General features: G+C 45.5%; 2 protein-coding genes across 3 annotated transcripts; both read right to left on the bottom strand.

Annotated features, from left to right (window-relative positions):
* Positions 1–509: 509 nt before the first annotated feature.
* Positions 510–2,464, bottom strand: LOC127769731 (cytochrome P450 77A4-like). The gene has a single exon (XM_052295353.1). The coding sequence runs from the start codon at positions 2,385–2,387 to the stop codon at positions 801–803; it is 1,587 nt and encodes a 528-aa protein (XP_052151313.1). The 5' UTR covers positions 2,388–2,464; the 3' UTR covers positions 510–800.
* Positions 2,465–9,164: 6,700 nt separating this feature from the next.
* Positions 9,165–13,146, bottom strand: LOC127772252 (gibberellin 2-beta-dioxygenase 8-like). 2 transcript variants are annotated; one of them, XM_052298262.1, is made up of 2 exons: positions 12,105–13,146; positions 9,165–10,583 (listed from the first exon to the last, which is right to left on the bottom strand). In XM_052298262.1, exons 1-2 carry the CDS (start codon positions 13,109–13,111, stop codon positions 10,568–10,570), a joined length of 1,023 nt encoding a protein of 340 aa, XP_052154222.1. In that variant the 5' UTR covers positions 13,112–13,146; the 3' UTR covers positions 9,165–10,567. The 2 variants fall into 2 exon arrangements, with proteins under 2 accessions (XP_052154222.1, XP_052154223.1); XM_052298263.1 differs by lacking the exon at positions 9,165–10,583 and adding an exon at positions 10,614–10,644.
* Between the last annotated feature and the right edge of the window lie 3,008 nt (positions 13,147–16,154).

Here is a 16,154-nt window from a genome sequence, read left to right as displayed (position 1 = left end):
CAGCGCGAGCTCCCGCCGCCGCTCGCCTTCCCGTGCTCGCTGCCTCCGCCGCCGCCTTGCCTCACTGCCGCCGCTGCCTCCTCCGCCGCACCCCGCCAGCGCTCGCCTACTCTGCCGCCGCTCGCCTCCCGGCGCTCGCTGCCTCCGCCGCCGCCTCGCCTCGCCGCCGCCGCTGCCTCCTCCGTCGCCGACCGCCCTCGCCGACCGTCCTCGCGTGCGCGCTACGTGAGCGGCGAGAGAGAAAAGAGCGAGAGAGAGAGAATAGAGAGAGGGGGAAGAAGAGTATGGCAGGTGGGTCCCATAATTTTTTATTAAAAAAACACTGACTGGATTGCCACGTGTGTGCCACATTGGACAAAACCGCTCTGAATTGGTTCGAGGGGGGTAATTTGTTCGGTATGTATAGTTGGGGGTGAAAAATGTCCGGTTTTGTGGTTCAGGGGGTAATTCGGACGACCACGATAGTTAGGGGGGTAATTCGTACTTTTCCTAATAATAATATGCATATATACTAAGAACATGTGCATTAATCTTGAGCAGAAGTGTTACTTATACATTATAAGTACTCGCTATTAGGGAAAGTATAACTGCGTACGTAAGTATAAGCCTTCCACCGGGAAATACCTCACTTAAAACAATGACTCGAAATAGCAAACTTCCAATAATTTGTAGCTACGAGTAGTAGTATTATATCTCACGTGCTGACCTAATAGACAATCCATCAGGAGAGCGAGCTAGGCCCCACGGCTCAGTGTCTTACGTGCTCTGCCACGTTGTATGTGCGTGCATGCATGCACGCGTCAGAAGGAGAGCTTCCGAGGTGTGACCATGGCGAGCAGCGGCCGCTTCATCACCACGGTGAACTCCACCTTGTCCTCGAAGTCGAGCGGCGGCTGCGACGGGTGGGCGCGCCACTCGAACGCCTGCACCATCCGCGCCACCATGAGCGCGATGTGCGCCGTGCCCATGCCCACCCCGGGGCAGATCCGCCGCCCGGCGCTGAACGGGATCATCCGGACGCCCGCCGACCCGGTGATGTCCGCCGTCTCGCCGCCGGCGAGGAACCTGTCCGGGTCGAACTCCGTCGGCCGCTCCCACAGCTTGGGGTCCTCGGAGATGGTCGGGAGGAAGATGTCCAGGTTCGCGTCGACGGGGACGTCGTAGCCGGCGAGCTTGCTCCCGGGCTCCACGGCGGCGTGGCTCAGCGCGAAGTACGTCGGCGGGTGCTTGCGGAGGAGCTCCTTCACGAAGGCCTGCAGGTACGGCATGCCGTCGGTGTCCCTGTCGTCCACCGGCCGGGCGTCGCCGACGCGCTGCATGATCTCGCCGTGGAGCCTGGCCTGGATGGACGGGTTGTCCATGACGCGCGCCATGGCCCACTCGATGGCGGTGGCCGTGGTGTCGGTCCCGCCGTTGATCATCTCCGCGCAGAGCGTGACCAGCTCCTCGTCGGTGGGCACGGCGTCGCGGCCCTCGACGCGGAGGTCGAGCAGGGAGTCGAGGTACGAGTACGGCGCCGCGACGGCGGGGTCGGGCGGCGAGCCGGCCCGCATGCCGCGGACGATGGCGCGGCGCCGGTTGATGAGCGGGAGCACCGTGTCGATCTGCTCGCGGCGGAGCGCGACCGCCTGGCGGTGCTGCCGCCACAGGAAGGGGCGGAGGAACGGGAGGTAGTCGTCGATGCGCGCCGCCACGGCGAGCACCACGCGCTTCATGACGGCGTCGACGCGCACGACGAGCTCCTCGTCGAGGTCGAGCAGGCCGAACGTCATGTCGAGGAGGACGCAGAACATGGCGAACCGCACGTTGCGGAGCACCCACACGGACGCCCCGTCGCGGGACGCCGCGGCCTCGGCGCGCACCCGCGCCACGAACCGCTCCATGGCGCGCAGCCTCGCGGGGCGGAACTCCCTGAGCCGCGCGGCGCTCAGCATCCCGGACACCATGTTCCGCCGCAGCGACCTCCACTCGGGCCCGTACACCGCCGAGTTGACGGTGAACTTGCCGCTGGAGAAGATGCTCCGGATGGGGCTCTCCGCCGGCCTGGTCGCGAACTCCCGGCCCTTCTCGACGAGCGCCTCGTGCACGAGCTCGGCGCTGCTGATGACGACCAGCGTGCGCACCCCCATCTGCAGCTTCACGATGGGCCCGTACTCCCGCCGCAGGTCACGGATGTAGTGGATGAACGGCTTCCCGGCGAACACCACCTGCAGGAGGTTGCCGACGACGGGCCAACCCGGCGGCCCGGGCGGCAACCGGAGGCCCCTGTGCCTCCAGGCGCGCCTCGCCACGGCGGCGGCCACGGCCACGGCCACGGCGGCCGTGAACGCGACGCCGACGACCAGCGACGACGCTGCCGGCATCGTGGCGAGCCACGTCGGCTGCATGGCGCGTGACTACAAAGTTGTTACGATCGAGTGATGGATGGATCGTTTGTGGGTTGGTTGGAGATTTGGAGAAGCATTGGCGAGGCGTTATATGGTGGTGGGGAGGGCAGAGGGAGTGGAGTAACTGAGGCGCAAAATGTGGTTGGGGCATTGAAGAATGAGGCGGTTCGCGTCGATCGCGCGGAGACCGGCCACACACTCGCCGCACTCTACGTACGCTACTCTCCAGTGTGTCGGGACGTCACTGGCTTTCTTGGTGCCGCACCGTCGTGAGCACAGTGTGGTGGCTAGCTGCTTAGCTAGTAGCTACTCTTAACAAGCATCATAGTGCTGTACTGTACTACTGTATCATCTGCCGAAAACCGGCAGGATAGTTATTAGTGATGTAAAATTTAGGCAGCGAGGCCCCGGCCCTTTACCACTTTAATTTCTCGATCGATCACCCGCTGGAAATCACTACTCCCTCCATCATCAAATATAATAAAAAATTTTAAATATGCATCTAGATGCATAATAACTAAAACTAAACTTGCTATAAGACAGAGGTAGTAGCTCCTTTGGTCTCCATCTCCCTGGCAACTATGCAAACGGGGACATTACCAACTTGGGTGCTTGAAGAAAAGTTTTTCTCCTTACGATCGAGGAATGTTTACTTTATTGTCGGTTACTTCTCCGGACCTGATTACTTTGGTACAAATAATCTCAGGACATATTCGAAGGGGCTGCATATAGGTAGCTACATGACTAAAGACGTGTTTCTAACTGCATGATTGAATAGATAATATTGATAGAGAAAAATAACTCATATGGATGAATTGAATATCATAAACTAACAAATATATTAGAAAAGATATCCAAGCATGGCTGGTCTACAAAGTTTTTTAGAAAATATTACACTTCAAAAAGCATGGTACGAATAATCCATGCACCCACTAGTTGGCACCCCACGTCTTTGCCATGGGTTTTATAGTTTTATTGTCAAAGTTTTAAATGGTTAGGTGCAACTCTATGTTTATACAAAATATATGATAATGTGGATTTATATATGTCTTATGTTATTGAAATATAATTCATGCTTTATTTTTCCAAGAGTAATTGCGTATTGTTATAATATATGAATATTATTTTCATGCGCAATATGGGTATTGTTATAGTAAGACAATTTGCATCTCTCTATTTCACTCAAGTTTAATTTCTTTTCTGAAAATAGATTCAGGTAACGATACCAAATAGTTATATGTTATCTTATCATGCACAATAAAACAAAAGACACATATTAAACAATAATTTGAGTTGTATTCGGAAAACATGGTGTTATGCACAAAATATGTAACAGTGCTATGTGTGATTGTGAGGTGGAGTAAAGAGAGGTGAATGGATAATTAATAAATGATTGAATTGGATGAATAAGTAGCTTCTTGATCCAACGGTTATTATCTTTGTACTAATATGATCTAATGGCTTAAAATTGTTGATGATGTGGTTTTTTGCATGCCTTGCTTTATAAGAGTAAATGCCCCTTGGTGGGTACCAACACTGCTGGAGAAAGGGTCTTCATCCACATTTCGTAACCCCGTGTAATCCCGGTTATGCAACCGGCCGGGACCACGAATTCGGGAATGCCCATCACGTGGCCGGCACTACCCTTTATAGTCCCTATTTTTCTCTTTTTTTTCATTGTTCTTTGAATATTGATTTCACGCCAAACTCACCAACATAACAAAGATCAGCATCACAAAGATCGAACATTGACATCACAAATTCACGTATAATTGATATCACAAATTCACAGATACATCACAAATCCACAGATTATTGACACCATAAATTCACAAAAAAAAATCTAAACAAATTCACAAAAATTCTTCACTGCTGGGGACCGCCGCTCCTCCCACCGGATCCGGCAGAGGGGAGGGCGCCGCCGCCTCTCCCTTTGTGTGCTACCGCCTGCCTCCTCTCCTCCGCCGGATCCGGCGGAGGGGAGGGCACCGCCGCTGCTTCCCGCCTCCCTTCGGCCGCCTCCCACCCGCTGCCGCCTGCCACCGCCCACCGCCTCCAGCTTCGGTTGCCTCCCGCCCGCCGCTGCCCACCGCCTGCCGCCTCCCCCTTCGTGTGCCGCTGCCTTCCTCCTCTCCTCCGTAGGATCCAGCTGAGGGGAGAGCATTATCGCCGCTCGCCGCCTCCTGCCCGCTGCCGCCTGCCGCCCGCCGCCTCCCCCTTTGTGCGCTGCCCGCACTCGCTGCCCGCCGCCACAGCCGCCGCCTCAGCCGAACGGATCGAGAGGGGAAGGGAGGAGGGGAGGGGAGGAGGAGGAGTTAGGAGGTGGAGTGGAGGAGGAGTACTAGTATCGGCTCGTGTGAGGGAGGAGATAAGGACGATGGGATCGAGATGTGCAGCTCCGGTATTTCGTCCCGGTTGGTATATACAACCGGGACTAAAGATAGGTATTTTGTCCTGGTTGGTATAAACAACCGAGACTAAAGGTAGTGGGGGCCTGACAACTTTTTGAACCGAGACTAAAAATGATCTTTAGTCCCAGTTGATAGCACCAATCGGGACTAAAGATCATAAAGTCCCCCTTGCACTTTTAAACCAGGACTAAAGAGTATTTTTAGTCTCGGTTCTTATTGGAACCGGGACTATTGTGTTTTTGCTCAACCCATCAAAGATGCATTCTCTAGTAGTGCAACTATATAGAAAGATAGGATTAGCTGTTTAGAATACGCCTTTATTAGAAAATCTTTTCCGCACAATCTGGCAATAATGAAATGATTGCTCATGCATAGTGAAAAAAATAATTAATTGTAATCGAGATGATCTCATGTAATGGTTAGATCAATCAAATACTAGCATGTACGGAAACACCACTATGAATGTGCATTAAGTGAATTTCACTTAAGTATACTATTATAGGGAGTATAGCAAGGCATCACACAATGAGATCCATGTAACAGTGTGCATTAACTATGGTGCCGGCATGGATGGTGAGCATAGAATTGGAGAGGAAATTTGCATGAAAGCTATTCACACACGAACCGGGGGTAAATATTTGATATTTGATACATACCACTTTTAAAGTTAGTACATTAGAAAATCAGGATTGCTAATTATTCAACATTCGAATGAAAATCCACCTTCAAATCTTATATATTTTTGGCCATCCAAATATGATTAGTGGTTTATGCATCTGCCCTTCTTAAAGCCTTACACAAATTCTTAAATGCTTAGTTTATAAAATAAAAAAAATGTAGATCTGTCTTAAAATATCAAAAATCTATTGGATTTTATAAACTTACTTTGATTATCAAAATTTATAAATTAAGTTTAACTGAGTCCCGTCCTAAGTGTCAAATATTCATAACCGAAGGGAAATATGTTCCACTTTAGTTCATTAATGTTGCTGTTCTCTTCTTCCTTCCATCATTGCTTATACTTCTCTTCCTAGAATTAGCTCTCGAGTCATGTTTGGTCGTTCTTTGATCATCCTTATGGTCGTTAGTGTTGATCACGACTGATCTCACCAACAGCTTGCCCCTACACTGCCCTTTGCCATCGTCAACTGTAGCTGTGGGCATAGGGGATGCTCAAGAGCTACTGACGTCGGGACCATAGTGGAGTTACCACAAGGTCGGCTAGGCATGACAATGTGGTTCTTCTCCCTCATCCTTGCCATCAGCTAGGGGTGTTTGTTGGGTTGCGTAGATATATGGCTTAATTGGTGCTAGAGTGGAGTCTACTCTCCCCATAGACCCCATATCTTCTCTGCTTGTCACTCTTTATAGGTGTGCACTTCTCTGCTTGTCACTCTAAGGACTTAGCATTTTCATGCTACAAATAAGGAGTTCTTGCCAAGTTGCCAGCACGAGAGCCCTAGCTTTTACCGTCACCGTTTCCAAGGGCTTAAGACTTGTTTACTTTATTACCTTATCTATTATATACTAAAAATCTATTAAACTTTCTAGAAACGCTCTCAAGACGCCACATGGCACTTCTCAAAACGCTCTCAAGCTGCCACGTGGCAATTAAAAAATCTAACCATTGATTTTCATTTAAATCGGTGGGCCCATTATTATCAACCATCGGATCAATCTTAAAAAAAAAAGATCCCTTAAACCCTGCCTCCCGTACGTATTCATCCCTGTATGTATGAGTCCGTACATACTGCTGCATGCCTGCCTACCGTACTTGCCCAACTCTGTCCAAGCAATCATGCATAGATTTTTATGCTAGCTAGATAGCCACACAGTTGTGGATGATCTATATGCATACATATGCACACCAAAAATCCATAAAAGATCTTCGAATTAGAAGAGAAAAATAAGCCACTCTTAAACAAGCAAGCAATTTTTTTTCTCTTTTAAAGCCATAAGCCACTCTTTATACTATTAAATCAAAAAACTAGGTTGGAAAAGAAAATTTTGGCTGATGTAAGACATATGTATGACTCTACAGTTAAACTTATAACTCTAAATCCACTAGCGTATAAGCTAAAAATATAACTTAAAAATCAAAACTAATAAGCCTAAGCCTATATTTAGAGGCCCTAAGCAGGTTGATCAGTTGATGGTCTGATTGATGATAGAAAATATTTAATTAGTAATCTAGCTAGGGCACTTGGCCCTATTTTTCCTTGGCTATACTTAGTTTGAATGGTTGTAGTCTAGCTTTACAATTAAATCAATAGTTTAAACCCATATATTTATTAGGGTTAAATGGATCATGCCACTACAAATATGCCATTTTAGATAAATGCCACTACTGTTTACGATATTGGCTATGTGCCATTAAAATTTGAAGAAACAAGGACCGTGCCATTCCATCACGTTTTCCGTCAGACCCCAGATTTGGGACCCACATATGAGGTCCATCTTCCCCATCCTCCCTCTTCTTTCTTCCCCCATCTCTTTCTCCATCCCCGCTACTGCTATGAGGACAACGACGATGATGACGGCGGCAATAGCTTCCGAGCCCTCCCGCACAGATTGGGTTGAGGATTGTGACTCCCGAGCCTCCTGCCGTGGTTGGCATCGAGGATGGTGGTGGCGGGTCGCGAGCCCTCCCACCACGGATGGGGTTGAAGACGACAGTAGCAACGGTAGTGGCTCTCGAGGCCTCTCCCGCCGCGGAGGTGGTCAATGATGGCGGCTGCAACGGTGGTTGTCAACGATTGTGTTGGGGAGAGAGGAAGGGGAGAGAGAACAGAGGGGAGGGAGGTGAAGATGGAACCGGCAGTTAGGTCCCACGTGCAGTTGGGGATAACAGAGATTTTTTTTTAGGAAAACGTGATGGAGTGGCACTGGTCCAATTTCCCCAAATTCCAGTGGTACATAGCCGATATTGTGAATAGTAGTGGTATTTATCTAAAATGTTATATTTGTAGTGGCATGGATCCAACTATATATTCTTACATGTAAAATAATAAGCACTTACACTTATCTCAATAGTTCAAATATCCATATCATTTGCATGCTATCCAAACAACCTTAGAAATTTCTAAAAATCTTAGTATATATTATGAAATCAAATATACTACTTTACAAATATTCAAAGCTAAATTAATCCACATATGTGCAAACAAACCATACCAACCGAATAAATCAATCTATAAATGGCACTCTTCATAAATATACTCTCTCATAACATTAATTTGTGTTTAATAACACGAATAGTCAAAGATATCTTAAAAGTCCATGGTGTTATAAATTAAAAAACAGAGGGAATACTATACAAGAAAAGAAATGATATTTAAAGTTTAGAAACTCCATTGTTGCGATACAATATATTCTCATAAATTCAAGACGGTTTCAAGTCTAATTTACAATTTATATGTTACAAGGGTAATTAGAAGAAAATCATAATCACTGTCAAAACAATCCCAAATAAATTATTGACAAAAACAGGTTTAGAATATAATCAAAGAATATTTCAAGAAAAAAAATCACCCGCGTGCAAATATTCTTAACAAAAATTCAAACAATATTATATTAAAAGCCCGCGCATATGCGCGGGCTATCTTCCTAGTTATTATAAAAACCTTACAATCTTTCGGCATTATCAAAATTTAGTAAGGTAAGATGAAAGTGAGTAGTGCTTATTTCAGTATCTAACCAAATGTTGTGAGTAGTTTTATGAGTACAAAGTTTTAAAATTACCAAAAGTTGATAATTAAGGTTGTGTTGGTAGTGATATGTTTAGTTTGCTACCTTACTAAATTTTGGTATTACCAATATTTGAAATGGTTGAGAATGGTATGGAAGTGAAATTTTGGTATTACCTTAATGCTCACCACATATAGATTTTTCCTTCCTTCAAGTTTGCTGTGTACTGGTGCACGCAATTCTCTTTCTCATGGGGAGCTCAGTTGTGACGGGACTACTGGAGGAAGAAGGAAGAAAACGGAGGGGCAAGAAAGTAATTGCTTGGCATATGGTAAGGGTTTGAATTGACATTTTTCTAACTTTACTCTCTTTGTTCTAAAATAAAGGCATCCTCGTTTTTCGAAGGAAAAAAACAACATTTAGAAAATAAATTATTCATAATTGATCTTACACTATACTCCCTGTCCCAAATTAATTGGATGTCACATTTCATAATAGGCCACATCTCGTACAAGATTTGTTTATTTATTTTGGAAAGTAAGGAAATATGTCTTAATAATTGATCTAACAATATATGTGTTCAGTTTTATGCCTGCAATATCATTTGATTTGTATTTAAAGGTATTTTTATACAATATAATGCCAATTTCATAATTACTGATAATATATTATGAAACAAATCATGCTTAAAGAATAATACTATACTGTAAAAAGCTATTGTGCAAATAAAGGGATTACTTTCTCCGCTCCAAAATAAAACTATTTCTATTACTCATTTTTCTTTTTAAAAAACAAAATATTTTCTTCACCGCCCCTCATCTCAATCAATCACAGCATCCTCAGTTATTTTCACCAACTTCCTTAATTTCCATAAAAGTCTCCAGAGATACTTCAATCTTATGACAAGGAGTGTAATATTCATTTCAACTGCCAACTTAATTATAGTGGCATGTAGGTACCAACTTTTGCTGGGACTACAGGCATTCTTCAACTGTTTTACCTAAACATTTTTTATTAGCTCTATGGTACTCCCTTTGTATAAAAAAAATAAAAACTCAACCTTCAAAAGACAAAACTCAACCTAGGAGAAGTTATCTAGATTAAGGCTTATCTAGATTTATTGTAATAGTTTTTGTTGGGACGAAAGGGACACGTATGTATGCTCCATACTGGCTGGCTGCGTCACGGATCGATTCGATTAGCATGCAAAATGAAATACCTACAGAAACCGTCTGGCAAACTCACGTACGATGCTCGATGCATACATCCATGAGACCATGATCCATCACCGCGTCCACCCATTTTCAGTCTCCGTGCAGTTCAACCGTGTTACGTTCCGCGACACGTGCTTTGTCGGACAACCTCGTCTGATCCACAGTAACACAGCCCAGCATCCTCGTCGAGAGCGTGAAGACACGCTGCAGGAGTGCACGGTCTGCCGGCCCCTGCCGCATCCATGCGGCAGCGTTATTAGGCTTGCCAAAATGGCGACTGCAATTTCGGTAGGCCGAAATGGGCGGCCGAATGATGCCGTTCACATTTTGAGAGCCGTAAACCAACAAAAAATAAATTGAGCGGTAAAAATTCAGTATATTCTTACAGTATAAAATATCATACTCCCAATATCTTTCAATGACTATAAATCACTATCTTTTCAGTACCGATCCATCTCTAGCGGCGACGAGCAAACCGGGGAATAAATAGATTGATGGTCGTCTTTTCTGGTTTTCTTACTGAAAACAAAGTGATTTTACAATAGTTACGCGGCATCAAGCAAGCCGATGAAACCAAAGTAATCCCACCAAGTTCGAAAAGTATTCGAACAAAAATTAAGAAACTTTCGTTCAGTTTTTTCACTTGCACCTCATGATAATAGCATGATTACCACCGTTACCGAGTTTACTGTCAGAAGACATCTCGCGCGGATTAGCTAGGTACGTGCCCAACTTTGTCCATCTGCTTCGCTGCCGATGCGTACTCGTGCTCCCGAATTCCGGATCTAGCTTGGCTTTTCTCTCCCTCTCCACTCTCCAGACTCCAGAGGCGTCCATTCGATGGAACTGAACCCGTGTGCTGGCAGTGCTATGTACTTATGTTGCTGCAGGCATCATGATTCGAGCCGGTATGTATTGGAGATGCAAGATCAGTAGTATGATACTCTAATACAATGAGAAAAGTAGAGAGAGACGGGTGACGTGAGTTATTACAACTGTTAAGTAGTTTAAGTTGTTCATAGTTGAGTCTGACTCCACGTGCACATTGAATGCCCATTCTGATCAAACGTGACTGGAACATGTATAGGAAGGGAACTGGGGCCAATAATTTTAGGCCTAGTTAGTCTTGAATGATTCAGGTTCGTCCCTCCATTTTATTGGTTCTCTTAAATTAGGTTGTAAACTGAACTTGGAACACGTCACATTGTCCGGGTAGTCTTTCTGTTGGTTATTTGAGTTGTGTGAAATTGATCAGGATTTGCCACAGGCGCTGAAGTCGATTCCAATTACGTGATTTATATTGCATTGAGCTGCTACTTGATCTACTAATCCGTAATCCGTTGTTATTAGGAGCCACAAAGAAAAGGCATGATGATAGCATCTACGAGCAACAACTCAAAAGAATTCACTGGTGTTATCAGCATGTTCAAGGATGTTAAATGAGTATGTACCTTCAGCAATGCAAAGTCAAATTTCGAATAGATCTTTTTGCACGGCTGTCCACAATCACCTCATCTACATAGGAGATTTTTTTTTTTATTTAGATGACGTTTTATTGTGGTTTACGCTAGTTTCCACCAAATTTGGGGTTTCCACCATATATAGTTCTGGGGTAGGTTCTGACATGTAACTAGCAGGTGGTTCCATTAACATTCGATCTTTGAAATTTACTTTGACTCCTGAGAATAGCAGTGCAATATAGGATTTACTATAGAATCCTGAACCGACAGTCAGGTAGCCCTGAAGAAGCACCCCACTGCACTGCACAATCAGCTGGTGAACTCAATATATGTAGCCCCCCACAATAATCATCTGATGCATTCTATTATTGATCTGACTCTCCTTAAGCAGTCTGAAGCTTGGCCTTTTCTTTCAGTTCATACCATGGGAGATTGTGTTTCACATCTCTGAGTTTGTTTCTTTGTCAGATATAAGCTTTACCATTTGTTACATTGTTTGGTCATGTTGTCAGTTAAGTTTGACATCCACTTAACCCCCACAACACATGGAGACCTTTTAATCATCTACCAACAGTCATTCGACTTTGACGATACATTCTAAACAATTATGAATCGTATATTACATTTTAGGCTCCTAATACTATGCTAAATGATACTACTCACCATCAATGCTACATGCTATGCTTTCCCGATTAATGTAAAATGATGCGATGATCTTAAAATATAGTATTGAGTATTGATTTCAATCATTTCTCCCTTTTATCTTTACATGTAATGTTGGCTAGAAAGTTTATTATCATGCCATGTATACTCCTTTTATTCAGACAAGCAATTAGCCAGAAAATCATTGCAAATACCAATTGGTACCATGGACCTTGTACTACAATATCCTACACAATGCAGCAGCACATCTTCTACCTTGTTACTACTGGAAGTAAAGATTACCTGGTAGCCGTCGCATAGAAGCGGCTGAGGCCGACCTTGGTGCCGACGGCCTTGATGTCGGCCTGCACCTGCTCGCGGAATTCCCTGTAGGAGAAGGGCCTGTAGACGCCGCCGCCGATGCCGCTGGGGGCCTCGACGACGGCGTCCTCCTGCGGGAAGGCGAAGTAGCAGCACGACACCCTCTCCGTGGAGGGGCGGCTCGCGAGCACCCTGTGGCGCACGCTCTGGTACGAGCCGCCGCTGATGGCCGTCATCATGTCGCCCAGGTTGACGAGGAGCTCGCCGGGCGCGGGGGCGACGTCGCGCCACGCGCCGTCGCGGATCACCTGCAGGCCGCCGACGTGGTCCTGGCCGAGGATGATGGAGAGCACGGAGCTGTCGGTGTGGGGCTCCATCCCGAGGCAGGAGGCGGAGGAAGGGCAGGGCGGGTAGCGGTACAGGCGGAGGAAGCCCTGGCGCTCGGCGAGGTAGGACGCCGCCTGGTGATGATCCAGGCCCAGCTCGGCGGCCAGGGCGTCGAACAGCTTGCGGGCGATGCGCGCCATGTGGTCGCCGTACTCCGCCATCAGCGCCCTGATCCGCATCCAGCCATCATCATCATCATCATCGCCATCGCCGACCTGCGACGACGACGACGACGAGCCGGGGACGAGATCGACATGGAGTCCCTCCAGCCAGTTGACCTCCTTGACGCGGAGCGACTTCAGCGCAGCCGTGCCCCAGAAGTAGCCCGGCCGCGCCTTCTTCAGCTCGAAGGTGTCGCGACCCAGCAGCTGCTTCCCCAGCTCCAGCAGCCGCCGCCGGAGCTCGCCGGGGACGCCGTGGTTCACCACGCGGAACGCGCCCAGATCCCGGCAGGCCGCCACCAGCGCCGCCCGGTCCTCGCCGCCGACGCGCTCCAGGTCCAGCGTCGGCAGCTCCAGCCTGGGCAGACCCGGCTGCAGCTGCAGCTGCAGCGGCAGCGGTGGCGCCTCCGGCTGCGGGAACGGCGGGCACGACGGGTCCATCTGCGTGGTCCTCGTCGTCGTCGTTGACGACGACTCGCCCCCACCTCCTCCTGGTTGAAGCCTGCCGCACGTGGCGGCAGCTGAGGCCCAGCCCATCAGAAGCCTACGACCTCCATCTCAGCCCATTAGTGAGATGGCGGCCAGGCCCGGCCCGTAGTCGTTTCTGCCCTACTCGTTTTGCAGTATGATAGGATCTGCCAAAAGGCCATTTCAATTGCTGCCAAAAGTGAAATTTCGGACGGTGCGGTACAGATGTTTGAAAACCGAGCTTGAAAAATTGATGATGTAGAGCAGATCAGCAGATTCTACGGACTTCTCCATTCAGCAAAGGGAATGATGCTGAGAATTTCAGTGTAGTTAATGATGTATAGCACAATGTTCTTGAAGGGAGTAGAAAAGGAGGGGTGGAAAGCTAAAGGGAACTCCTGAGAAGAAAAGAGAAACCCAATTCATAAGGGCACCCGCAATGGTTATCTATAGGCTCTCTATAAGAGATCCATGTCAGCATATTTTTCTACTTGGAAGAGATTAAATGAAGAGAGAGAGCAAAGCTATCTACTAACCTGGAGATAGTCTATAGAGAAAAATGAGGCAATGGATTAAAGAGCTATAGATATCCATGTAGACATACCATTGAAGTGGTTTACTATTAATCTAGTCTATTACTGAAATGTACATGCTTTATAGATAGTACCTTACTTTACTATTGCAGGTGCTCTAAGCAGTCAAATTCATAGTGTCATACCTCATCATCCCCCTGGAGAAATTGGGCATACAAGTATGTAAAATTTTAGATTATGGATATCCTGTCCCACACTGACCTTTTTTTATTCAACCCACTCATCTCATGCATCTTTCCGTTGGGCCGTGTGGGTCTGCGGATCAATTGACTTCCTATACTAGGAATGAAACCACGTCATGCTTTAACCACATACCCCTGCAACCTTCAGAGTGCCCTTTTGCTTGAGAGGTCATCATGTCCACCCAAGTAAATCAGGGTTGCTTGCTTGCAGTTATCAATAAAACACTGTTTTGTGCATCCTAATAAATTAGTAGTACAATTTATTCTTGTATATCAGGAACCTTTGTTTACTTCACACAAGGAATATTTGATCATGGTATAGTGTCACAATTGTCGAGCAATTCTGCATGGCGTGGTGCACTCCAAGGGGCACAACGGGAGATAGCATGCCCCTTATCTCCAGTCAACCTGAAAACCTCGTGAATTGGATTGTTCAGCACCAGACGGTTTCAAATCACGGGTTGATTTGGTTCGTGGTCTAGATAGGTCTTACCAAATTTTGTCAATGCCAAATTTTGGTAAGTTTTGGTATGACTAATTTTGGTAAGGTAAAGTTGTATTTGGATTGAAGCCAAAATAGTCTAAGTTCACTATTGAAATGGCCTATTTTCTTAGGCATGCCAAAATTTGGTTTCAAACCAAATAGACACTAAACACTATTAAAATTAACAAATATTGGTAAGCCTAATTTAGGCCTTAAACCAAACCTGCCCCACATGCCAATAGCAATATGGATGAACACATGGTGGAGTATCCAATTTCTAGAATGTAGATTATAATTGTTCAGTTTTTATTTGCATACAATGTCAAACTCATGACCTTTTATTCCTGCAGCACCCTAATATTACAACAAATCATCAACCGTTACCTCACAAGAACATTTTTGACATTAAAAAGGTAGATGATTCTACTCACAGTGATATCAATGTCTCATTCATCTGAAAGTCGTTGGTAATTAGGTGACTGAGTGGGACTGCGCATGTTGTCAACGAGGATGATCAGCTATTCTTTGAAGCACAATGCAGTACACTTCTTCTGAGCAGAGGCTTCTTTGAGGAAGCATCAAGTGGGACACATTATAACATACTTTTCTGTTCTTTCGTATGGGTGCCGTTCTTTACTGTCCCCATAGCTTTCAAAAACATCAAGTAGGTGACAGTTTGTAGTTTTCCAGTGTAGTTTCTTGTTTCTTGCCATTTTTCCTTGGTGTTTTGTGATGCCTGATTCTTTCCAATATATTCATATGGATTCTTCGCACATCAGTTTATGGTTAATACAATGCCTGATAATGTTTACTACCATTTTCCTACTCCATCCGTCCCAAAAATATAAGCATTTTTGGACTCTAACTCGGTCTCCGAAATGCTACTTTGATCAACAATATCTATAAAAGTAAGATGTTTTAAATAAAAAGAGTTACATATTATGATAGTTTGTTTAATTATAAATCTAATAACATCAATTTTAGATGATTGATCTTTTTTATTTTTTTTTTACTATTAATAGTTAAAGTTGGAAATGTTTGACTTATCACTATGCTAAAAATGCTTATATTTTTGGACCGGGGGAGTACATGTTTAACTGCTTAAGACAAGCATCTGGTAATACTGGGATTACAGCTGAACAACGGTTTTTCTGCTCAAAGCTGGTATGAGCTTCCTTCCCTTTTTGTCACTTACTATCCTATTCCATGTAGACTTGGCGTCATGATGCCGGTGTTGTAATGAACTAATCATGACAATCTAAGGGATAAGTAGCCTGGCAAAGAGGATTCTCTAATAATTTGCTTTGACAATCTTTTTAAGACAATGTTCTCCATATATAGTTGATAAACTTTTCTTCATTGATTTCAAAATTCATTTCCACTCCTCACCATTGTACCTCCTTTGATATTATTATCCTGTCCTGTACTCGACTCATGTGTTATTACTCTCTTTAATGTGTTGTAGCCCTCGACACTAATCATCATCCTGATTACTACTCATCTCTCCGTACTTTTCTCCCGAATGTGTCGCGTGTACTGCACTGTACCTAATCAGTCGTGCGATCCTGATTTACTTATTTCTCAGTACTTAATCTCCTGGATTTGCTGCACGTACTGCACCGTACCATCTATTTTGTTCTATCTGTTTGGCTTACGAGACCCAACATCGTCATTGTCCTCACTAAGGTTGCAACTTTAGAATTTATTCCTGCATGTATCACTAATATAAATACCTAGGACACACGTACCATTAATGG

The sequence above is a fragment of the Oryza glaberrima genome, chromosome 4 (assembly GCF_000147395.1).
Source record: "Oryza glaberrima chromosome 4, OglaRS2, whole genome shotgun sequence".
NCBI lineage: Eukaryota > Viridiplantae > Streptophyta > Magnoliopsida > Poales > Poaceae > Oryza > Oryza glaberrima.
Note: the sequence above shows the minus strand (reverse complement) of the source record. Positions and strands in the feature narration are given on the sequence as shown.